At 41.2% G+C, this 25,237-nt stretch overlaps 2 protein-coding genes across 9 annotated transcripts in view; one reads left to right on the top strand and one right to left on the bottom strand.

Annotated features, from left to right (window-relative positions):
- Positions 1-173: 173 nt before the first annotated feature.
- Positions 174-11,789, bottom strand: haspin (histone H3 associated protein kinase). Its single transcript, XM_037102757.1, has 16 exons — positions 11,294-11,789; positions 10,529-10,666; positions 10,277-10,429; positions 9,462-9,602; positions 7,059-9,012; positions 5,825-5,969; positions 5,545-5,696; positions 5,192-5,380; positions 4,561-4,646; positions 4,323-4,385; positions 4,137-4,228; positions 3,922-4,001; positions 3,306-3,394; positions 1,629-1,771; positions 1,409-1,511; positions 174-570 (listed from the first exon to the last, which is right to left on the bottom strand). Exons 1-16 carry the CDS (start codon positions 11,452-11,454, stop codon positions 369-371), a joined length of 3,891 nt encoding a protein of 1,296 aa, XP_036958652.1. The 5' UTR covers positions 11,455-11,789; the 3' UTR covers positions 174-368.
- A 3,671-nt stretch (positions 11,790-15,460) lies between these two features.
- The window catches only part of apbb2b (amyloid beta (A4) precursor protein-binding, family B, member 2b), a 48,655-nt gene continuing 38,878 nt past the window's right edge, over positions 15,461-25,237 (top strand). For 3 of the 8 annotated variants that reach the window (XM_037100662.1, XM_037100643.1, XM_037100635.1), the window contains exon 1: positions 15,675-16,091. The gene's annotated coding sequence lies outside the window, so the exon portion shown is untranslated. Of the gene's footprint in view, positions 15,528-15,549; positions 15,620-15,673; positions 16,092-17,486; positions 17,508-25,237 lie in introns of those variants that run through there. The other 5 variants (XM_037100602.1, XM_037100613.1, XM_037100591.1 and 2 more) reach the window with 5 other exon arrangements.

Below are 25,237 nucleotides of genomic sequence, written 5' to 3'. Positions count from 1 at the left end.
AATTACGGATGGCACCTTCTCAAGATGGACTACATGTCAGAGGTGGGTGAAATGCATAATATCCGCGATGTTCAATATCAGAAATTTATTAAGAATAATTAAATTAAAATAAGCAGCAAGAGCATGCTTAATTAAATCTAACTAAACAATTTCAAGAGACAAATACAAATACATCCTTTTCAAATGGCCACTTTAATAACCTTTGTTAGTGACAGTTCTGTACATCAGGTAAACTTCAGGAGCTTTGTCTCTAATAGAAATCAATAACCGTCTCTACATGTCGGGGGTCATCAGTGACGGCTGACACGCTGCATCGTCTTCATGCTACCTAAAGTGTCTGCGTGAGCATCCTTACACTTCATGCGATACTACTGAAACATGGGGCAGTTTTGCAGCGCCTCGGTGGCAGAGCTGTACTGAAGGACGTTGCCATAGAAACGAGTGAGCTCCTCTCGCGTGTCCTTGGCACCCCTCCCTCCCGAGCCACGGTACTTCATGGAAAGCAGCTTGGAGCAGAGGTAGTGGAGCCACAGCACGTTGGTGTGGGGGTGGTACTCAGTCCAGTTGTTTCTGAGACGGACAAAAAAAAAAAGCAGTGGAAGATTAATGAATCGATGACTCAGTACCTCTGAGATGTTGGTGTGAGGGTGTAAAGGAGCTGGATTAAAACCCATAGTTAAAAAAAATTGTAAAATGTTTTAATTAGATGAGAAGATAACTACCACATTAAACTTACTGCACGACCAATAAATATGAAGCTAAAGCCGGGAGGCAGTTAGCTTGCTGAAGTAATTTTTCCAAAGAGGTTTTGGCTCGACTTCTTTCTGCTCGATACTTTTCCCTACTTCATGTGATGCTGCAGATAACAACCATCAACAGAGGGACTCTCAGCAGATAGTCACAGCGAGGGCGCGCCCCTGTCACTTTTCAAGCAGTTGGGAAACAAACCATGGGATCTTTACTCTGACCTTAAAAAGCTGCAGCCTTTATTCACCAACTGTAACCTACGCTGTATATTTCCTGCCAAAATGACAACTTCAGTCTGATCTGTTTCTCTGCATGCATTCATTGTAATTAACAGTTAAGTTATGTATGGTAGGCTACATCTTTTACATTTTAAAAAAGAATAACCTTTTTGTTTAGAATTTCTGATCAGCTGACTTTCTTGTCAAAAAGTCTTTCCTAGATAACATATTGATTTGTCAAGTCAAATCAATAAGTAGTCTTATGTTGGCTCTGCTATCCTACACTTTCTATATTTTATTATTATATGTTTATAAAAGGATTGAGATTTTTTGATAGGCGACTTTTAAACTTCTCCACGTGACACCTGCGTTGCACACAAACTCCAGTTGGAAAGCGCACTGGCTGTTTCTGAGTTTGGCCACTGACACATAAATGCACTGACCCGTTCTCCTGTCTCATCAGCCTGTAGATATCAAACTGGTAATCCCCCTGGCCCATGAATAGCTCCTCGTCCTTCGAGATATCACAGGACACGGTCAGATCATCTGGAGAGAACAAAACATGCTCATCAGCTTGTGATTCTAAGAAAGTGTAATATTTGTGGGGAGGTAAAATAAAAAAAATAAAAAATAAAAAAATAAATATATATATGCATGTCTGACCGATTTCAAGTCTGGAAAGAGAGTAGTCAATGATGCGGACCAGCACCCCTTTGGTTTCCAGAGAGTGGGCTGCTCCGTTCAGGAGGAAGCTCCCCTTCTTCTGCTTGGTTGTTTTGACCAGCACATTGCCCCAGTGGAGGTCCCTGCAGTAAACAGCACAGCGGGGTGAAGTTGCTGTTACAAGACACCAACAAATCATCCATCACACTGATGGTGCTCACACACCAACTGCGTCACTCAGCCGCCTCACACCACCAGTCTGCATGCCACATTTCACACATGATGTGGCAGGTTAAGTTCCTCAGGCATCAAGTTTAATGTGTGCAACTAAACAGGCTGTCTACAGGTATCACACACTTAGATGTAATGCTTTTATGATGCTTTCTGGTAATTTGAATTGAAGACAGGTTTTTGGACTAAATCATCTTTTTATCATTCAAGCACTGCAGTTGAGTAGAAAGGTAAATGGTGCATGTGTGCAGGTTTTATGTAGCAATTAAAGCGCAAGTATAAAGTAAATTCAGTATACAGCAGAAGGTTTAAAGCAACATTACGTTAGTTCTCTACCTTGAAATAACAGCTTCAAAAGCATTTTGATGATACAGTGTCTTGGTGAATGGTGTCTGTCTCAGCCACTCTGCACCCTCATCACTTATTCCCGCACTGTGTCACTTCAGACTTACATACATGTTTACGTCATGATATAAGTTTTTACAAATAATATTGTTATGACGTAATGCCTAAATGCCAATTATCTACATAGTGTTGCATTAAAGACTTGCAAGATCAGAAATGCGGATCTTTAAGCAGAGAGAACTCATTTCGATAAAATAAAATGGATACATTTAATTAGGTATAATGTTTTTGGTTTGTGGACCTCACAACTAACCCGAATTCAAGATATTTTTAGACTTTATAAGGACCTGTAGGCTTCCTGAAACAGCAAACATTGTCAGGTCTAATATATTGGTTATGTATTTTGAGCTAACACACACACGCGCACGCACGCGCACGCACGCACGCACGCACGCACGCACACACACACACACACACACACACACACACACACACACACACACACACACACACACACACACACACACACACACACACACACACACACACACACACACACACACACACACACACACACACACACACACACACACACACACACAAAAAAAAACGGTGTTATGGAAGTTGTCTGTATGTGTATGTATTCAACAATTATACAAAGGTGCGGTGACAATATCTCATGCCAGCTCTGTGGGTCTACTTAAAACACAGAAATCCTGTGGTGGCCATTAGAAGTTTACCTTTATGGCAACTAGGATGCAAACTACAGTATTAGTCATTAATTAATTAGTTGACCAAAGAAATTATCCAGCAACGATTTTGACAAACCATTTATTCATTTTGGTCATTTTTACTGCAATAAAACACCAAAATCCTCTGACTCCACTGCCTTAAACCTGATTACTTTTTTATCTTGTTTAATGCGAATTCAATATATTTCCATTTTGGACTTTTCGTCACCCAAACAAGATAGTGTTTGGGACATTTCTTCTGTTTTCTGACATTTTTCAGACTATATCTTAATGGCGTCTGTGTGCTCATTATTAGTATTATTAACTATGCAATCATTTGTGAGGGTGTGTGAGAAAGTGTTTACTCTACCTGTGTTCAAAGTGTAGCTCACACTCCGCAACAGCCAAGGCAGCAGTAACCTGGTGAAGGATGCTCTTTGCTACCCCCAAAGACGTCAGCTTGACAACACAAAAACAGTCAAATGTCAATGCTCAGCTCTGTGTTCGGTCTTCCTTCGGCATTAATTCCAGCATAAATATTAAAAATCTAACTGGCATTAAAGTACTAATGACTGTTTTTATGCATGTAGTCTCTTCATTTATTTATTGAGCATATTTTTTTCAGCTAGTGTGCAAATGGAATGAACTCAAGCTCCTGTAATAACAGTGTTTTACGTCTGTTCTGAGTAATTCAGACTCTGGCTATGGGAAAAGAAACTGGCAAAAACTTCAACTTTAAGTCATAAAAGCTAAGGAGCAGACACACTCGACTGCACTTTATTAAGAAGAACATCAGGCCATAGAAAAGAAAACTCGAAAAAGCACTTGAGGCTGTGAATTTATAACTCAAGTGCGACTGAGTGTGCCGAGTTCGATGTTTTGAGCAGTCACTGACATGATTGATGAATACTCGACATCACTACAGAACACGGCATGGCACAGAGGGGAGGCATCGAGCTGCCATCTTTATGATGTGGAGTGCTTACCGTTCCATTGCTGTTCTCTAGGTCTACGCCACCGAACTCAAACTCCAAGATTATGAATAACTGATCCTTTTGAAAGAAATCTACGAAAAAACAGACAAAGAAATACTTAAAGAAACTGACAAATACATAGACCAGTAGATCATAGATTTTTGTCCCCTGTTAAAGGCAGATCATCTTGTAAAATTACAATATACAAAGAAATCCAATTCACCGACCTGGTCTGTCATTCTCAGAGCCCTTCTTCTGGTCAAAGGCGTCCCAAGCGTTGAGGAAATCTGGAGGGTAGCCGCCTTGAACGCAGTGGAGGCTGCAAGGGAACAAGTCAAGTAACAGTAATGCTCAAACTGATGAACAGATGCCAGCAGACAAAAAAAAAAAAAGCAAGCAGGGAGAGCACTTACTCGTTGAGTCCAATAAATCCGTGGGTCTGATTCTGCTGCTTCTCCTTCAGGCTGCTCAGCTCCCTGACAGAGAAACTCATCATTATTTGTCACTGAATTGAAACTATCAGACCTTATGAGCCAGCTGAAGGTTTTCATGTCACTTCTTTAATGCATATATTTTACTTGAGGCAGGCTATGTCAGAGTGCTACAGTGAAGTCAGTGCTGTGATGTGTAGTGTTTGTTTGTACTACTTACTTTGAGATAATAATCTCATGGAGAATCTCTCCAAAGGTTTTCTGGTCCTCTCCATTTACCTTCTCACTGCCCTCTACTGGGATGATCTGTCAAGACAGGAATCCACTGAATAACTGCAGAATTTACACACATACTTTCATTGAACATTTATGACAAATCTTTTATACTGAGCAACTATGTGGTTCGTTGAAATCTGACATGCCTTATTTTAATTTTTATTGTTATTTAACATAACATTGCTGAGTGTAGAGACTCACTCTTGAACAGTAAACAGAAAATGTACTAAAACACTAAGTCAAGGTACATGCACCAGCCTTCAACTATTTCCCACAGAGTTCAGCAAATTACATCATCACAAGATGTTAACTATAACCACCTGATATCATGCAATTGGAATTCCCTACTAAGACCATGAAATGATACCTGAGCAAGTTTCAATAACAGAAAGAAGACCATGAAAAACACTCAAAAGCTCTAGAAAAAGCTAGCAAGTGAACCGTGATTTGGTCACAAAACATTTTTGTCCAACAGTGAAGTCATCCTCACTGAAAACTGTACAAGATGAAAGAGATGACAAACAGTCTACATCACCTTGTTAAATCTGAGGAAAAACAATTCAAAACACACATACTTTGAGTGCAACAGTGTCTCCAGAGGCATTGGTGGTGGAGAAGACCTCGCCAAAGGTCCCCTCCCCAATCTTCACACACTGCTTCATGCGCTGAGGGAGAATACACTCCTCCCATGGCAGAGGGCGCTGCTGGCCACACTCAGCATACACCTTCTCTGCGTCTGACAGATCTGCATCCTCACACTCAACCTGTATTAGTACAGGAGATAAAATGTGAGGTTTTCATTTTCAGATACAGAGCCATCACAAAAATGACACATGACGGTGATGGTAGCCATTTTTACTTTAGATCATTCCTAACTCTAACCCTAACGCTCTTGTGACTCGTTCATGGCTGACTGTGTATACCGTACGTGAGAGTTGCTGCTCATCAGCTGTGACCGGAGGTGTTTTGGGAGCGGGGTCCGTAAGGTTGAGGCAAAGAGATCCTGGCTGACATCTGCTAACTCCGCTCTTCCGGGAGAACCCAGCACCCACGGACTTGAACCCCCCGGCGTGCGTAGAACTGAAGAAAACACAGATGGGGAATATTAAACAGAAGGGAAGATGGGGATCACAGCATTAAAAAATATATATCAATTATTGTGAAAAATTGAGGGACAAACATAAATTAGTGTTGCCCATGTGTATTACCAAGGCCTTTGCGATGAACAGAGAGGGCAGCTTTGAGTCGGCTCCAGGTTTGTGTGTTAGGTGTGAAGTCAGCCAAGAGAGATGACAGGTTGAGTCGACTCACTCTCACCGGGGTGGAGAAATTCATGGTGGTTCCCAACAGCTCCTACACACAGGATGGATATCGCAGTTGATCAAAAAATACAGCAGCTCCAACTGCAGTCATTTCAAATCCTTCCTCGCAATAAACACTGAATCACAGGTGACTGTAGTAGAGAAGTAGAGAAGTTTGTGACATTTAAGTTGGTCTTAAAACATATAAACAAATTATTTTTTTTTAATGTACACTTAAAAACAGTGTTCCAGCTAACTCTTTACTGTTGACTTAGACTTCACTCATTTCCAGTGACGTTAAAAGAGTACGGTTTGTGAAAGGAATGTTGTCTATGTAGTTTTTAAATGTTATTTTTCAATGCTTTGAATGTTAACAAACATTACTATATTATTTACATTAAGGAGGCAGTATAATATTAGGCAATCAGCATGAATCTTAAATACAGACACCTCAAACAATACAAAAACTATTTGTCAGGGATAGCAATGAAGGCTGCTAAAAATATTCTCTTCTTTCTCATCTGGATGGGCATTTGGAGCAACATTTGTAGTGTTTAGAAACTTTCATTTCACCTCAGTTTTCTATCTTGCCAACACAGTTACGCTCCTAACTAACCATGGATGCGTGCAAAATGCATGAACGCAAAGAAACATGAGGAAATACACTTTTATACATGTTTGCATGGTATTCCTGTTTAAAGTCATTTACATAATGTGTTGAGAGATCAAATCAGAAGGCATCATTGGGTTCATCTAAATAATGTGCAGGTGCAACTAAATGCCAATGCACCAGCGCAACCACTGTAATGTCTGTCTGGAGCTCCACATAGTCTCAAATAATACTATTTACCAGACAAATCAGGTAAGGCTGAAACATGTTTTATGTCAGTTAGCCCGACGAAAGCCAGAAGGGGAAACATCCTCATTTTGTGATATTCCTGGTTGAAGAGGACATTTAGCATCCGTTTCAAAAATAAATCACCAAACATTTTAAAATATTTTAGAAAATGTCATCATTAGCAAAAAAGTCTTAATGTTGTTTAATTTTTTTTATTATCTATAATCAAAGTTGCCAACAGACATTAAGTAAATAGCCAAATGTTTTAGCAGCACTGTGCGTTTGTGTGCCATGTGATCTCACCCTTGGCCGTGTGTGTTTTGTAGACATCAGCTCGTTGATGCTGCAGTCCACGGCCTTGTTCCTTCCCCTGAACGCATGTGTGCTTGCGGCATCTTTGTTTTTCCAGCGGCTCACGCTCAGACCGCTCACACATGCCTTCCTGGAGGTCCCGGGTCGATCTGTGGATGTGCTCCTCCTTTTCTTGTCTTTAGGAGCCAGAGATGTCTTTTTTCTTTTGTTGGGAATGTTGCAAGAGTTCTTTACAACTTCTTCTTTGTCTGAAGCTTCAGAGCTAGCTGAGCCTCTTTTTCGCATATTGAAGTCTATGAAAGAGGTGTCTTTATTACCGTGATTAGTGTCAGTGTCAGACTGGTGGGGCTTCTTGGTCTGGTCATCCCTGGCTGATACATCTGTAGATGCTTTGCGTTTTCTGTCTCTGAGCTGCAGAATGTCTTTCAACTGGGATAAAGTTACTCTCTTTATCGCAACAGTGACTTTGTTAGTTAGACATTTCTCCTTCAGCATTGATGTGAGCAGCGCTGCCTTTTCCGCAGCTTCTGAGTCATTAGACCGTGTCTCAGCTGCCGGACTACTGTTGTTTACTGGCTGTCTCAAAGACGCCGATATTCTCTTAGCGATTTCTCCTGAAAGAGTAAGATCTTCCGAGGTTTCAATGTCTTGTGTGCAGTTATTTTCAGACCTGTTTGCATCTGCTTCTTTCTGCTGTACGGACCATTTCAGTTGTTTGAGCTGAACTTTGCATTTCTTAGTAAGGCATCTGTCCTTTACTGCCGCGGCCTCCTCATCAGCAAGTAATGCTGGTAGGAAGCTGCTGGCAGGTAACTGCGTACCCATAACAAACTCAACGCTGCTGTCTGTGCTGTGAGTAGATTCAACATGCAATACTGATTCTGGCGGCTCTGTTGGTTCCTTTGAGGAAGACGCTTCAGCTGAGGTTGTACAGTCTACAGCTAAAGCTACACGTTCAGAAGACTCAGAGCTATTGACCGACTCAAAACAACCACTGGTTTTATTGTTAGTCACAGATAAATTGAGACTAAATGACGGTTCTAAAGACTGTGATAGATCAACAGAAGGAGGATGTTCATTTGCTTGCCGGCTGTGGATGGAGCTTGAATCTCCCAAACAGGATGAGTAGGTTGTTTGACTGCACAGCTGAGTCACAGTGAGGCTACACAATCTTTCCAGCTTCACAGTGCAGTGCTCGGTCAAACATTTCTCCTTCAGAGCCTCTATCAGCCACTCTAGACCTCCTGCCGCTGACACAAAATGACTGCTGCTATTACTGTCCTCTGTAGAGAGCAGATTTAGACTTGGTAATTCCCCAACATTTTTGGTTTGTCTGTCTTCACTGTGGTTTTTGGCTTCCTCGCTGCTGCTCTTGGCTTCCATAAATAAATCACCAGAAGGTTCCTGCTCAGCAAGGCTCGACTGTGATTTCTCCTCAGAATGAAGCCCAACGGGTGCTGCAGAAGTTGGTGGAGAGAAGGGCTGCCCTGGTGAATTCAGGTCCTCTTGGAACGTGCTCAAGACACAGATACTGCTTACCGAAATGGACGGAGGGGTAGCAGATTGATCACTGATAGACAAGGGTTTCAGGCGTGGTCGTCTGTTGAAGGGGCCCGCTGATGGTGTAGAGCAAAAGATGGGTTTTTTGGGGCAGAGTGCAATGCTGTGATCTGCCGACTCGTTGAGAGATATCTCTCGGAGGGGGATGGTGGCGAAGCTGGCGGCACCTGCAGCATTCAACGAGTTCTCCGCACTTGACACCAGATATTGTGGGGGGACCCTCCTTCTCCTGGAAGGCTGAAGAATTTTACTGGAACCAAATGCACGAGAAGCAAATTCATCAGAAGAGTTGAGTATACTGAATGTCGCTTTTGGGAGTTTGGGTTTGGCAGTAAGAGCACGTCTGCGGTGAGTTACAAATCGTCCCGCGGAAGGAAGATTAACACTGAGAAAAAGAAGAAGAGGAGGAAGTAATTATAACAGTAATTATTGAGGACATTTAGCAGGCATTCAGACTGAAAACAGCCCAATGTTAAAACAAGATGCCTAATAGATGCCAAAAACTACAAGACGTTTATCACAAGGGGCAAGGGTTTCATCTTTTGTCACAATGGCTGCAAGGTAAACAGTAGAAATGCTGTTCAGGTTAGAAAGTAATCCATCAGATAATAAGTTGGCTGAGGCAGCATCTTGCAAAGCCAAGAAAGTTGAGCCGAGAACTGTTTTTTGCTAGACAACCATGTTTTTTCCAACACCTGCTGTGCCACCAGACTGGCTCTTTCTAAATGAATGAAAGGGCTATTTTTTTATTGCAGAGCCAAAGCCAATCTTATGAAGCAGACACTTGTCAGCTCATTAATAAGGGAAATACAAACTCACTGGCTGAATACTTACTTTGAGTCCATCTTCATTTGAACCAAGCCTTCGTGACATTCTGCAGGGGACTTTGAGTCTATTTCACTCTCGCTGGTCCTTGGAACCTGCTCGCGTCTCTGCCTCATTAAGGCTCCTGGCACAGACACAATCCGGCTTTTCCTGTTGACGCAAAGAGACAACAATCATTTCAGAAATACATGAATATAAAATGTACTTCTGAAAATGGTATACCAGGCAAAATCCTAAAGTTCAAAGGTCAGTTATGAAAATCTGGTCAGAAACAGAATACAATTAACAACAGATAACGACAGGATAAACAAGATATAATTGTATCATGATATATTATCGTGCTATTATTGTTGTACAACAAGAACAATGTTTAATTTTATTCATAACTAAATGTCTTAAAGGCTGTTTTTTGTTTACAAAAATCTCTGCAAACACTTAAAGGTTTAAACCTGGTTTCAGCCTCTCTAATGTGAAGAAGCATTCCGTCATGTCAAAAAAATACTTTGTGGATTGCTGGACAGATAAATAAACTTCTTTAATACATAATTTAAGGCCCCTAGAACGTATCATTGTTCTTGATATTTAAAAAAAGCAGGCATCGATCTGAGCACAAAACACAGCATTCACGAAGAATGATGGTAACTGCAAGAACTGATAAAAGCAGCTGCATTGTTGCCCACATGTTAAAGTCCTCTGTTATGGCCAATGATGACAAATCAGACTATTTTGTGGCAATAAAACCCAGAGCCACAAAATTATGTACCTGCTTACAATTCTTTGTGCTTTCATAATGTGTTCTACTCGTTCTCATTTGGTGAACACACCTTGCTGTCTTGCTCCGATGAGGGGGCTGAGGACACGGAGGAGAGGGCCTGCTGACGTTCTCTTCATCACTGCTGATATCTATCATATGTAACGCAGCTTTTCGCTTAGCAGGGCGGCTTGCTCTACAACTGGAACCACCAGTCCTCTTCTCTCTAATAATAAAGAAATGGTTCAATTCATATTAATAATAATAAAAAAAAAAACAATAAAAGCATCACTTACAATGAGCAGCTGCATGTTTGCTCACAGACCTTTTTGTCTTGCTCTGCAGAGCAGGCTGAGGACTTGAAGGAGAGGGGATATTCTCCTCATCAATGGTCAACTTGGTCAGGGCCGTTCTCTTGGCAGGACGCACCGCTCTGTGACTAGCAACACTTCTCCTCCTCCCTCTGCAACATGAAAAACAGATGATCACACCGGGAGCAGATACTGATAATTGCACTGATTTTTGACAGCTATAAAAATTAAAGTAACTATTTATCAGCCGACTTGTCAGTGCTGCTGGATGACCTCAGACAGATCAGACATTTCTGTTCTTAAGTTGTGTGTGGCTTATCAGCTCACACACAGGGCTAGTTAAGCTGTTATCTGTAACAGGCAAAAAAAATCAGATCACACCATCAGTCAGCAATGAACTTTAGCCAATGGAGAGATATCTAGTGATATCTAGTTCTGACATCCCTGCGTGGAAAATGTTTTGCAATTATTAGATCCCTTTTTAGGAATCTCAACATACTTGTTTGAAGCTAGAAAAGGTGGCAGGGTCGGCCAAATGTAAACAAAGTAAAACAGTATGAACGTGTGTTTGTTTGTACATACAAAACAAAGAATTTAGTTTGTTTAGTCAATTAAGATCTCTCCCCTTGGTCAAAAATGACTACATGGTGCACCTTTAAAAGCTCAAGTTACAGTAAAGCCTTATGAAAAGGAAACCATCGCAATACAACATTAAAGACATAAGACGGTGACAGAATGAAGAATCACAACCATAATCATGCGTCTTCTCTCCCCGTTACCTCGGCCTCGCAGGTTCAAACACGGAGATGTCACCGTCCGTTGATGTTGTGCTGTCGAAAGCCTGCTTGCGGTTTTCAGGAGAGATCCAGGCGGAAACCTTTCGGCTCTGCTTCCCGTACGTCTTCATATATACCGGCTTAAATGGCTTCATGTTCGACATGACAGCTTCAACCGTGCTAACGACCCAAACTTAACTCAAATCGACGGGCAGAGGGGCGTTGAACCCAGAGGAGGGCACCGTTGACATCCGTCAGTCAAGATTAGCCTGATAGCTAAACCTTTTGCTAACCGTTAACTACGAGGACGAAACTAATAATATCAGCGCCTTTATCACTTATTAACAAGTTTCGATTAAACACGTCGAAGCTCCATTTAAATATCTGTTTTAACTCATTTCCATAATTGTCTGTTTTGTCTTGTATCTTTCATGCTTCTCGCTCAATCCACCAACATGAATCAATCCGCTGTACGCGCTTCTTGTTTAAACCGATGGACACCGATGATTGGTCCGCAGCTAGTGATGATGTCAGCACAGCGCCACCTGGCGGATTGGAGTAGTTACAGCATTTAACTTTTGTTTGAATACTTTCACATTATGCCTGATTATACTGTAGTTATAATGTTTAAATGGGCTAATATTGTTCAGTATTAGTATAAGTTCAGTATTTCAATCCTATATCCAATGTTCAGTGTTGTATAAAGTACTCACAAATCATACTTGAGTTTATTTGAATAGCACAGTTCAGATACAAGGCAACAAAGTGTTTTAAAGGGGCATAAGATTACCTTTAAAGATGTTAAACATTGCATTTAAAATGCATTAAAAAAGTAGGAAGACATCAAGAAACAAGACATTAAAAAACACGCTAGAAAATAGGAGAATAAGCTAATATAGAATAGGTTTAAAAGAGACAAGACTAAAGAATAAAAGTCACACTGCAGCTAAAAATTGCTTCAGTGAAAGGCTGTGGCAAACAGAAAGGTCTTTTCAGCCTTGACTTTAATTGCATTAGAGTTGGAGCAGACTTGCAGTTTTCTGGGAGCTCGTTCCAGATGTGTGAAAATCTGATTTTTTTAGTTAGTCCTTTAAAGACACCGTTACAGTAGGCAAGTTTTTTGAAGACAAATGCATGGGTGTTTTTACAAATCCTGCTGAGACGTAAGTCTAAGGTGATAGTAGGCTGACTGAAATTCAGGTGAGTCCATGATTACACAGACGTTTCTGGCTCCGTTTGTAGTTTTCCACATAAGAAACTTTTAGTTGTTCTTCCTTGGCTCCAAAAACAATTATTTCAGTCTTACCTTTGTTTAAATGAAGACGTATCCAACATACCTGACAGTTATATTAGTTATATGACACATATGATACACATAGTATTACATGTGTTATAGTTTAAAAATGCACTATTATACATACTAAATGATCATCATCATTGTCAAATCTCATCATTTTGAGCCATTTCAAATCTCAATTCAAGCATTCTGTAGGCCTGTACACCACATACAGCCAGTTATACATGTATTGTGCGTATCCACCTACTTCATGTACATAAAGTAACCTATTACATGAATTATTTACATTTAGTCCAGCCTTCCTTGCAGTCTGTGCCCCTGGTGCAATTGTATTCTTTACAATTGCAGAAACACACAGGATGCAACCTACACCCTTGTTTCCACCTACTCGTATGCAGATTATAGTTTTGTGTTTATGTCTCGCCTGCCTTCTCTCAGATCTGTTTCATCTTTGAGCAGCATGTCTATTTATATCTTCCCGTCCAAGTGTCCTTGGACCTCAAAAGAGCTTAAAACTGCTTAAGAGCTGATCTTCATTCCATGTTTCCAAACTATTCTCATGCAATGGTTTTGATTATTTGCACCACAAAAACACCAAAACTAATGCAGGCATTACTGAATGTCATCCGACAGTATGACCGTATACAGTAGGTTGACAAACATTGCAGTGAACATGAATCACCACCAGGTGTCATCATTTTATGATGCCTGCTACACTATTCTGTGTGAGCATGCAAACTTAAGAGCAAACACACACATTTGTGATATTTACTTCAGCATTGTGTTTGTTGAACATTGTTGCCATGTTTCCTTATGAACTTTGAATTAAAACAAATATCTTGACATAAAAAGTAAGTAAGTGTGTTTTCATGAATGTCGCACGTCACTGGGTATGTTTTCTTAATGTCCCACCTTTCTCATACATCTATCTGGACTCTTTGTTGGGTTGGCTTCAAAAGCTTAAACAACAATTGCTCAGTGGTTTTGCACTTTAGGACCATTAACCAGCCTACAAATTATGTACACAGTGTTGCCAATTATTTTTCAAACAAAGGAGTGGCTTACACTTTGTTTAATCGTTTCATCCTTCTAGGCAAAAATTGCTCTCCATACAGTTCTTTATGCTTTGAAAATCATCTTGCAGAGACTTGAAAGTTGCTCAAAGGTAATTCAATTACCTGCCTCATATGCAACCCCAGAGTGGCCAATAATAAAATGCTATACACCATTAAAGTGCTCTGGGACTGTGGTGTGATTAGATGTGATGCAGCTCTGTTTTCTGCAGGGAGAATGCAGGATAAATGCACATTTTTAAAAAATATAATATTTACTGCAGCCTATTTGATTATATTTACCACAGGGGCAGGAATTCCACGTAATGCATTTAGCCTATAAAGGCTTGATTACTGCCAGGTTTCTGTGAAAAGCAAATGCTGTTGGATTACATTTCCCCAAACAGCAGCTTGACTCATTTCACACAAAATGTTTTTTTTTTAGTTGTTCCTTTGAAGAAATGTTCAGTTGCAGCAAACAAATGAGGCCATGTAGCTTTGTATTGTTCAGGTTGCAGTTATCGGTGGGCAAGAGATGTTAGAGAAATCAAATTTAAATATGACTTTATTATCCATACATTTGTTAGCAATGCAGCAAGGCGGTTAAGTTCACTGTTTGGCAGAGAATCAGGTAATTACAGTCATTACAAACTTGTAGAAATGTATACTGTATCTCTGGGCTTATGTCTTTGTCGGTGGCAACATGTTTGGTTTTTTAAGTATGAAACTGCCATATTGATTATATGATGTTGTGTATATAAATGCCCAGTGTGAATAATAAGGTTTGTTTTTTAAAGGTATTTCACCCTGCCATCTGACTAGAAAAAAGAGAAGATGACTGGCTGCTGTATCTAACACAATGTAGGCAAAAGTTGTGTCGGGTGCTTTCAGAAAACAGGAGAAAAATGGCGAGTCCAAAGGCGATCCAGGTGCTCCAAAAATGAAAATATAAAGAAATGAGGCAGGAAAAATGAAAAAAGTTTTGATCATTGTGGCTAAATCATTTAAAAGAGCCAACATATTTTGACCGTCAGATTTTCATCAGGGCTCCACAACCAAAGCCATCTGATCACTTTGATTTTTTTAAATAAGTTAGTTATCTCAAACCATTTTCTCTCAAAAAAAAAGCTGCAACATTGTCACCTTGATAGGATACAAAAGTCAACAAGTAAGTAAACAAGCTATTCTCAGAGGAAAATAAGGTCCCCAGAACACTGTTTGAAGCAGAAAGGTGGCACATAAAAACAAAGTAAAACAGTATAAAAATGTGTTGTCCTTTAAGGTCAGTTTGTTCAGTCAGTTTATTAAGACATTAAAACAAAAATAGTTTATTTATTTAGTTTGTTGAGACATAAACAAGTCAAATAAGATCTTTTCCCCCTGATTAAAGCATCTTCCCCAAAACTACATGTGGACCTTTAAGTACATCACTAGATCTGATCTGGAACATAACAAAACAGCACAATTATTAATTTGCTGGCCAAATCTTTAATTACATTTTTTTTTACTCATCCCTGCCTGTTATCGAACTTAAATTGTTTAAATGATCCTCAGTGTTAATTTTCATTTATGTTTACAGACGTCCTTTAATATAACCACCTTTTCTTTGATTCGCTGTAGCCAAAAGCAGGATAAAGTCGTGACATTATGCAGAGGAGGGAGCGTTAAAGGGGGGGGAAAAGGAGCAGGCAGAGAGGAGCGTTTGCTTCCGGAGCAGCGTCCCCCGGTTCCCCCTGTTGGAGACTAGCGGCATCTGGGAGGGGAGGAGAAACAAGAAACAAGGAGGGGAGGAGAGTGAAAAAAAAAATAAAGACAGGAGCGCAGCACAGCGAGGAGGAGGACGAGCACACACACACACACACACTCACACACACTGGAGACAGAGGAGGTGAGTGATGTTGTGAGCCGAGCATTATTTGTGTCGCTTGAGCGCAGCAGGAGGGAGTCGGCTCTTGCTCGGTGTCGGTTTGAGCGGAGACCGTGAGTAACTTTCCATGTTCTTCAGGGGCGACGCAGTGCTTTGGCATCCGAGGGCCCCGCTGTGTTGCAAACAAGTCGGGGGAAGGTGGAGCAGGGGTGAGGGAGAGAAGGGGAGACTGGGAGTCTGCGGCGGCAGATGGGTGGAGGTGGTGGTGGGGGGGCAATTATTTACAGGACCCGGTGTGTGCTCCTTTTGAGTGTGTTGTGGTGGGCTGAGCTGTGCCGTGATGGCTGAACGAGCCCTCTCTCCTGAGTGTTGACGAACACGAGCCGTCCTCACGCAGCGGTGTCGCGAGCAGCCAGCCGTTGAGCCCCGCTCCGCTCCCAGACGTTAGCTCCGCCGCTTCTGTTAGCCGTTTAACGGGGACAAAACGCTCCGGTGTGGAGACAACAGAGGTGTAGAGTCTCATGTCTGAATCCTCATACGACTCCTGAACCCGTGCCGTCCAGTCGTAGAAGGGCCTGTGAGCAGGTATGTGGATAGTAAACTGACAAGCGGTCGGCCATTCATGAGAAGTTAACCAGCTAAGTAACTCGATGTAAAGCAAAGCGTTTCACTTAACACCTCTACAGGCTAGTAGCTAGTTATCTACGCATTTATTACCGTGGTTTAAGATGTTAATGCGCGTCATTTATGTCTGAAAAAATGAACTGAGATTGACACTGAACTCCTGTAGGTTAGTTGTGCTCACTTATTCAAACTTGGTAAGTTGGAGAAGCCAGTTGGGATGCAGCTAGTAACGTTAACGTTAAAGTTACGTCTTTTCTTCCTTCATCCATTTACACTAACTCAGACTGCGTTAGATATGAGTACATATATATATGCATGTGTATGCATATGTAATACAAGTCAGATGAAATGTGTAGCATTCACAAAACAGAATGTCACAGAACCAAGTAAACAATCACGTGAAACACTAAAATATCCCAAGCTAGTTTTGTATAGTGTTTACAGAACAATGTGTTCTAATAAATATGAAGTCAGAATATGGGAAACCTGTTTATTCCATCTTGTGAATGGGTTATTGCCTGGGTGAAATATAACAATATGATAACCAATGTGCTTCGCAAGGCACTCATAGTTTTAATAGATGTTACCAAGTGGAATATAGGCCTTTAAATGTTGCACAAATCCTACACTGTGCCTTGGATTGTTTTTGAAGGAGACCCACCTTTTTATAGTGTTTTTATCAAAATCATAATCCACCCATGCAATGAGCCCATCACAAGATGAGTACACCTGAAGTTACCAGAGAGCACCTGTATATGATCACCAGAAAGGGCCAGCAATGCCACCGCACCCTTGTCTTCTTAGTATAACTAAAACTTTTGTCTAATAGATCAATATCCAAAGATATGTACATTTTCTGTCAAATAAAACAGTGAAAAGTATCGAATCCCATAGCTAGCACCAGCAATTGTTGGGCTGTTTTGCTGCACCACTTCCTTTAAAACAATTAATCTATCATAAGAACTGTTGACTTTTGATTTTCTGTCAATTGGCGAATTTATCCGCTAATTGTTCCAGCAATAGAAGCCTGACAGGTCAGTTTATGTTCCTCTTCAATTTCCATGGGGCTGTTTTCATTATCAGATAAGCTGCTGATTGTTTTTATGATTAACTGACCTTGTTTAGTTTCTAAAATGTCAAATGATTGTGAAAAAGGCTCATCATATTTTCCCAAGTGCTTCTTTTGTCCAAAATGATAATTAAAAGCAGCAAATACTTCCCTTTAAGAAGCTGGAACTAGCAAATGTTTGACACTTTTGCAAGAAAATTAACTAAAATGATTAATCGACTGCCGAAACAGTGACTCATGGCTGTATCCTGTCCCCTGTCCTGTGTATGTCTCTATGCTGCTGAGCTGCAGTTGAAGTCATAAAAAAGGTAATTGTGAAACAAACAAGCACAAAGGAGGCTATTCTCTTGACTTGCGCACATTACATGTAATAGTCTGGTGCTATAGGCCATGCAGACCCCAGGGGATGAGGCTGCAGCTTGTATAGGTGCATGGTGCTGGCTGGACACGCAGAGCTAATCGTTGCCAGCCTTGTTCTGGTAGTTTCTGCCAGGCCCTGGAGATAATGCCTGTTTGTTTTATAAAAACATGGAGCCACTTAATGGCTTGTTTATGTTGCCTGATTTAAGGAATCTAGAGAACGATGTGGATAATAGTCCTGTTATATTTTCTTGGAAATAGAGAGGGCAGAGGTAGGGTTCAGAGATGAGCTGATTATTTTAAATTCGCTTGCTGGTTGACTTTTGCAAGGATGTGTAGTAAGAGCACGTGTAACAGTTCCTGCAGTATATCATGTGTGTTTTTGTGGAGGAGGAGGGAGCACTAGTTGTTGACAATAACATGAATTACCAAAGGACTTGTCTGCTGTGTTTGGAGCACCCCACTGAGGTTTCTCTCCCTAAATTTTCCCTCACGGTGTACGTCTCTCATGCATTTCTTTTGCGTCACATTTGCACTGACGCATGTGCAACTCATACTTGTCGAAAAGTCATACTTGAAAAAGCAAAATGAGCGAAACCTGTGTGAATGCCATGTTTTGGATGTGAAAACCTTCTATTTTACTACTGAGCGTAAACAGTTTGATGGTAAACAGCCAGCAATCACTATTTTCGGCAGCGGTTGTGGTGATTTTATGACATTTACGCTGCGGCATTGGTTTGACTTGATTAGCTCAATCCGCAAGAATGAATGTGTCACTGGCTGTACCACCAGAGTCGAAATGGTGCACTGTCATCCTCGCTCCTTCTCCGTCACTGCCTGCCTGCTTTGCCTCCCTCCCTCTCTATCCTTCCAGCCTCCTTACCCTGCTGGCTTGCTCTTCATCCCGACCTGGCCCGGGTCTGCAGTCTGTGCGCTTGTGTGTATGTGTGTGTGTGTGTGTAGGTACATGATGTCATTGCTAATTGCTTAGGGCTCTTGAGCTGTTAAGTTGGTTTATATTCTGCCCCTCTCCCCCTTTCTCACTTCATTACTCTTTCCCTCTTTACTCTCCCTCCCTCTGTAGCATTTCTATACAACATCAGGAGTTGCTGAGTATGGAAAAAGTGACTTGGACATTTATGGGCTGAGTTTTTGGCCAAGCACTGCAGACTGCTTCGGTGTGCTTATGTGTGCGTATTTGTTTAGCTTTGGTGTGATGAAAGTGCCTCAAGTTTTCAAGATGGCTCCTCTTCTGCAGAGGTAGCTTCTGTCACCTCAATGAGACACAAAATAAGGAAGACACACACACACATTTAACCATGCTGTAGGAGGGACTTCACGGTATATAGTTTCAGCATTAACATCACAATGTGCACGTGCACACTAGTCACATTAAGGTCCTGCAATATCAAGAAAGACAAACGAACTCAAACATGTCACTTTTTTGCATTTTTTTTAATAAAAGCGGTACAGTTGTCATTTACCAGGACTAACCTCTAGAGAAGTTGCTATTTATATCAAATAACGCAGTCTGATTCAAAGATGTTATTTGTAAGATATGGCCAGAGTTTTTTCAAAACCTACATAAAATGAACGATAAATGAGATATTTTCAACAGAGCATGAAAATACAAGAGTGTTGACATTATGTCATAGATGTCTATGTACTGGGTTGCAGTGATGTCGACTGACGTTGGTGGGCTACCCAGCTAGCCCAAACGTGTCCTGTCTCATAATACCACTCTAGATAACTCCATGTATCTGCCAGCTCTTATTGGAATACATTAACAAAAATCAAGAAATGATTGCTTCTCCTTCACTAAACAAAAAACTAAAACTTTTCACCCTCTGATTCTAAGTCTCTGTCTTTGTCGGAACTAAGACAGCATTTGCAGCATTTGCTTTGGTTGATAAACTGATTGAGTGGACTCAAACAAAATGCAATCCCCTACAAAATCACCTCAGTCATTCTTGAATGAATATTTGTTTCCAAATTTTCTATTGCAATATATATCAAAAAAACAAAATATTGCAGTTAATATTGCAATATGGTGCAGCCAGAGTACACAGCGCACATGTACAGGGATAAAAATAGCTATAGAGTCACGTAAGCTGTCACCTTGTGAAGCTGTGAGCATGACAGACACCCAAAAATACCTCACAATATCTTAGCTAGCCATAAAGTGCTCAGCAGATTGGATGCAATTATGTTGGCTGCGCTATAAATGTGTATGTGTGCGGTGTTGGGACTTTTTTGCCTTGCAGCACCAACCTGTTAGTCTGTGTGTGGTCGAGGTCACGCACAACAGCTGATGAGACGGGATGGTGAAAGTGTGCATGTGCACACATGCTTGTGTATAACTCTGTTTCTGCGTGGGTGTGTGTGAGCAATCAGATAAAAGAGTACAGAGATCTGTTATCGCCACCCTGCTTCCCCTGTGAAACAATACCACTGGGCTGCCCTTGACCAAACTGGGGTGGTGTGGTGTGTGTGTCTGTGTGTGTGTCTGTGTGTGTCTGTGTGTTGACCAGATTGGACAGATGAATGATGAATTAAGGACAGCAGAGAGAGTAGATTCATCCCAGGCTGTCAAGTTGGCGAGACAAGCAGCCTGCAGCTTGTTTGTGTGTATTTATGCGCGACGTGGTGGTCGAGGAGGCTGCATGTGTGTGTTGTCAATCTTTTTCTCGATCTCATTCTCTCCACTTTCTCTTTCAGCCCCCTATCGATGCCTCTCAATAGGGTTATTGTGCCCACTGTCAGGCAGGCTGCAGTGTGTGTGTGCGTGTATCTGTGCATTGTTGTTGCAGGGAGCAGACAGCCGTGAGGTGTGTTTGAACAGAGAAGGAGCACAGAGGCCCTGTTCATCCTGTAGGGTCTGAAACTGAATGATAGGGCCCCCTTTCTCTCTATCCGTCTGTCTCTCTGTCTATCTGTCCGTCTCACTCTTCCTCTCCCTTTTGACAGTTTTCCAGCCACATGCTTGATCCTTCTTTTTGCTTTGTTTTTACTTTGCATCTTTGTTTTCTTTCTGTGTGTGTGTGTGTGTGTGAGTGAGTGCTGCAGTGTTATGTGTCAGCTCCCAGCAGCCCTCACTGATCGGCTGTCTTCTTGCTGTCAAGTGCCTTGTGATTGGATCGTCAGTATGCAAGTTATTCTGCCTACAAATTACCTGTGGAGGCAGGCGAGGATGGACAAGTTTTCCACTTTCAAAGGGAACACCACACGCAGACACAGATTTATTCACAGTCACACAAACACACACACACACACACATGTATTTCTCACTCTTTTGTTTACATGTTTCTGTTTCTGATGTTTTCTTTTCCACATCGTTGCACTTTCACACGAACACTCCTCATCCCTCCCAGTTCAGCTGCATAAGGGTTTTCTGCCTCTCCCTCCTCCTGACCTTCCTCTCTTACTCTCTGACTTTGAAATGTGCCCACACACACACACGTCGTCATGCACTTTGAACGTGATGAAAGAGGCTGTAAAGGCCAGAGCCTCAGGTACCTGTTTAAGTGGCCATCTACAGCGTGTTTAAGATTTTCTGCAAAACAAGAATTGACTCGGACGTGATAGTCTGTACGGACGTGATAGTCTGTAGTCTGTACTAATACTTCTCGTATCATTCCGTCCTTGCTGCAGTTATCAGGAAACCCTTGTGTGAATAGACAGATGTCTAAGCAGGAAACTCAATGCATGTAGGAGCAAGAAGCCATGGGTAGTAGTGCATGCCAAGTGAAATATTTTCAGCACACTGATAATTTGAAAGCATGCAGTATGGTATTTGAAATATCTTGCATGCCATTACCGTTATGCCTTCAAGGATTAGCAACTGGTCGATGTAGTTTTTCTTCATATTCTACTAACAAATGACAATAATTAGCACCTGAACATAATAGACTGGGTCTGTGTAATTGTTTTGCAGTTATCTTTCTGTCTTCACGTTGTTGTGCTACTTTTGGTGCTGCTTTTCAGGCCTAAAGCTCTTAAACTTCATTAGTTGGTTTTAATTTGCATCTTCTAAAAATTCTGTGATTGTGACATTGGCTCAACTTGCTGTTCATTGGTGACATCAGTCAAAAGTTGTAATCATTGGCAAATAACATCTACAGTATTTAAAACCTGTGATATGTGTCTGACATCAGAAGAGCTGTTGAGTCCTTTATTTTTAACTTCAGACATACTTCAAAAACGAAATATCTTTTGCTTACTCTACAGTCTAGTTGAGCTGGGACAAATAATTGATATAGTGATACATTGCACTGTGGTTTCTTGCAATACATTATCAATACCCTGGCACTAATGCAGATTGCAGCTTGCTTTACTGCATACATTTCAGCTAAAGAGCTATTCTGCTTTCTGCCACATCAGCCTTTCTGCCTCTTTATGGCTGTTTTACATCTGAACAGCAGCACATGTATAGGGTACATGTTGTTATATATGTGTTTTGAAAGGCTCAGACTATATGCATTATTACACTGTTGTTAATAAAATCAGTATACAATAAATAAATGCATTTTACGTCCACCAGGTAGGCTGCTGTATGTTTTTACCAGTGTTAGTTTATTGACTGGTTGGTTGGTTTGTTTGTCTGCAGGTTTAATCAAAAACTACTGAACTGATTTCCACACAGCATGGATGGAGGATTAACTTTGGGTGCAGATATGGGTGAAGGGATACGTACAGGAATATGTTTCTTTAACATTGAAAGATGAAGCTTTTTCAGCATTTTTGTTTATGCTAATGAAATGATCTTGATGAAAATAATGAGACATATTTAGGTGGCTGGTATTTATGAGTGGGTAGAATTTGATGCAGATAAAGGGGACTGTTGGGCCTTGGTGGAGGAATGTACTGTACTGTAGAGTTATATATTATTTTTACACAGATATTGTTATGTATGTAGCTTTGTTGCAATAAATCCAAATGCAAAATGGGCTGTAATAAGTTAGCACTGTCATAGGTATTATAATATAGTAACTCCTTGATTCCTGGACATATGTCCAGAGCATAATTATTAGGTGATTCATTTACAACAGTTACAATAGTTTGAAGGGAAAATGCAAAACATTCACAAGTTCATGCTCTTCCCTTGTGATGAATTGCTGCTTTTTTATCTTTTACATCATTGCAAAGAGAATATCTTTGGATTTTAGATTGCCTCATGATATTTGATGCATATTGATGTACATTAAACAATATGACCCATGCAGTAGATGTTCTAACAATGAAGGAACTTTTCTTGCCATGGTAAAACCTACCAGAAGTAAACCACCTGATGCATCTCATCTTGTGATCAATTTAGTTCGAAGATGACAGCCTAAGCATTTTCTGTGTGATACGCTGTAGTACCACTACTTCATTTCGTGAATGCTGATATCTTATTTCACACAGTGTACTAATTGTCCGTGTTAGCGAGTTACTTTTTTCTTGGTGATGTGGCTCTATAAAACACTGCAGCAAAGCTTACTCTGCTCACTAAAGCTTTTACAGGCTAAGAAGAACCTCCCTTCTTCCCCTTCTGTTGTAACAATCAACCCTCAGGGGCCAGAGTCTGTGAATTGTATGAAACTCATTCCTCTGTGATGAATGCACAGGATGACAACTGATAGGAATGTTGAATCATGATCACAGCCACTGTCGTGATTTGGGTTCCTGACCAGAAAAGTTCCTCGCATTTACATCATATCCTGTGGTGGGTTTAATAAATAGTTAACTTGTGTGGTAAGGATGTGATGGAACCTTGTTCTAATTCTTATATTGTGATTCACAAAACTGTAATAGCTTTACAAAGTTTTATTAGCGTTTTGTGTAATTAAACAGTGTAACATTGATAAACCACACCAGTACTGGAATTTGGAACTTGGCAAACCAAGTGGAGAGTCAGTCTTCATGGCCCTGTGAGCGTTTGCGCCTTACAGTGTTGGTGCAGTGCTGGTCCACCAGCCGTGGTTAGCTAGCTGTATCATCCCTGACCAAAACCAGTGGCTGTCGGAGAGGAAAGCTCTGTTAATGTTGTGAAACAACAACGACAACTTCCAGTGGTAGAAAGAAAGAGAAAGAGACGGCCATTGTATGAGAGTAAGAGAGGACAAGAGCGAGGGAGGGGTTGATTTAAAGCACTGGAGAGGGGAGCGATCATTGCAGCGGTGTCTGTGGTTCCTTTGGCAGAGATGGGACATTCCTTTTCTGATGAATCACTCTCTCTCTCTGATCGGTTTTCTCTTCTGACATCTCTTGTTCTTACGCCGGCACCCTTCTCCCCCTACCCTCTCATTTTCTGTCTCTTCTTCTTACCATCTTACCCTTTCTGACAGAGTTGTTTTAAGTAATAAGTCATAATCAGATGAGATTATGAGGCTGTGCTATCAATACAGTCTTGTGACATTATCACGCTGTAGCCTGCCACAGGCTTCCTAATGAAATGTAAGATAACAAGGCCATGTTGAACTCTCACACAGACACAGCCTGAGTAAGAGCAGTGTCGTTTGTGTCTAGACTTCCCTGTCCTCTCGGATGTCCTGTCACATCTCAGCTATATATAGGATACCCAGTCTCACTGCTCCTACCCCTCGCCTTGGATCCGGCAGGCTTTTTGTGCATGTGCTCATGTGTCTGCCTGTCTGTGTGTTTCCACTGAGAAAGGGGGAAGGGTTTTTAATATACATGGACTGCCTTCATCATTTCTGAAAAAGACGAAAGAGAACTGTAGCGCTCGCATTCAAGCAGAAGAGAGGCAGAAGCTCTAAAAGCTCTCATAAGAATCACTATAAATTGTGTTAAGGTAGTTGTCTTTGCTGATGAGAGAAAAAAAGTGTGGTACTAATTGTAAAATCATGACAGCAACCATAAACAAAAATGTGGATAACAATTTGTTTATTCCTCTTAAGATGCTGATCACACCCTTGAAACAGTGAGAAGAAAAAGACCAAGATAATCGTGAGTCTTATTCCAGATAACAGCCAAGGTGATCGCATCACATCTTTTTCAGGCAGGCAGCTAGAAGAGCGACAGTATCAGAATCTTGTTGGCACTAGCTCTAGTGTGCGACGATCACCACGTGTGAGCTGCTGAAAGACACAGTCCAGTAGCTTGCAGATGTGTCACTGACGCCTGCTGGATATCTCGCCGCCTGAACATCTGGCTGAGTTACTGAGGGGTGGGGTAGCTACAACCAGTCTCTCCCCCTGCTGTCATCAGCATCGGCTCTCTGAGCCCAGTCTTATCATGCATCTGTTTGTATGTAGCAAGCACCATAATGGCTCATAGTCTCTACCAGAGTACATACACACAAACATTACAGTATTTGCAACCATGTCATCTTTTCTAAGCCTCAATACGAGCAACCAATTCCACATTTTCACTGCAGAAATAATCTTTTCTGCCAGTGCATTGTAATCTATCCTCTCACCCATATGCACTTCTTTTCCTTCCTTGTTTTATTAGCTGCAAATCAGCTTGCAAACAACTTGGACTTCATCATGTCTCGCCTGCATGATTTTGGGACGTGTGACCCCCTGTCGCTGATCAGTTACATAGTACGCTCTGCAAGACTGATAAAAAGACAGAAAGTTTTGTAGTTTTGTACAGGATAGTGATTTGAAAGTCATGTTATGTGACAATGGTATAGAGTAAATAATGGCATCATCAGGTGTTGTCAGTCAAGTTT

The sequence above is a fragment of the Acanthopagrus latus genome, chromosome 1 (assembly GCF_904848185.1).
Source record: "Acanthopagrus latus isolate v.2019 chromosome 1, fAcaLat1.1, whole genome shotgun sequence".
Taxonomy (NCBI): Eukaryota; Metazoa; Chordata; class Actinopteri; order Spariformes; family Sparidae; genus Acanthopagrus; species Acanthopagrus latus.
The sequence above is the reverse complement of the archived record's forward strand: the minus strand, read 5'-3'. Positions and strand labels throughout refer to the sequence as shown.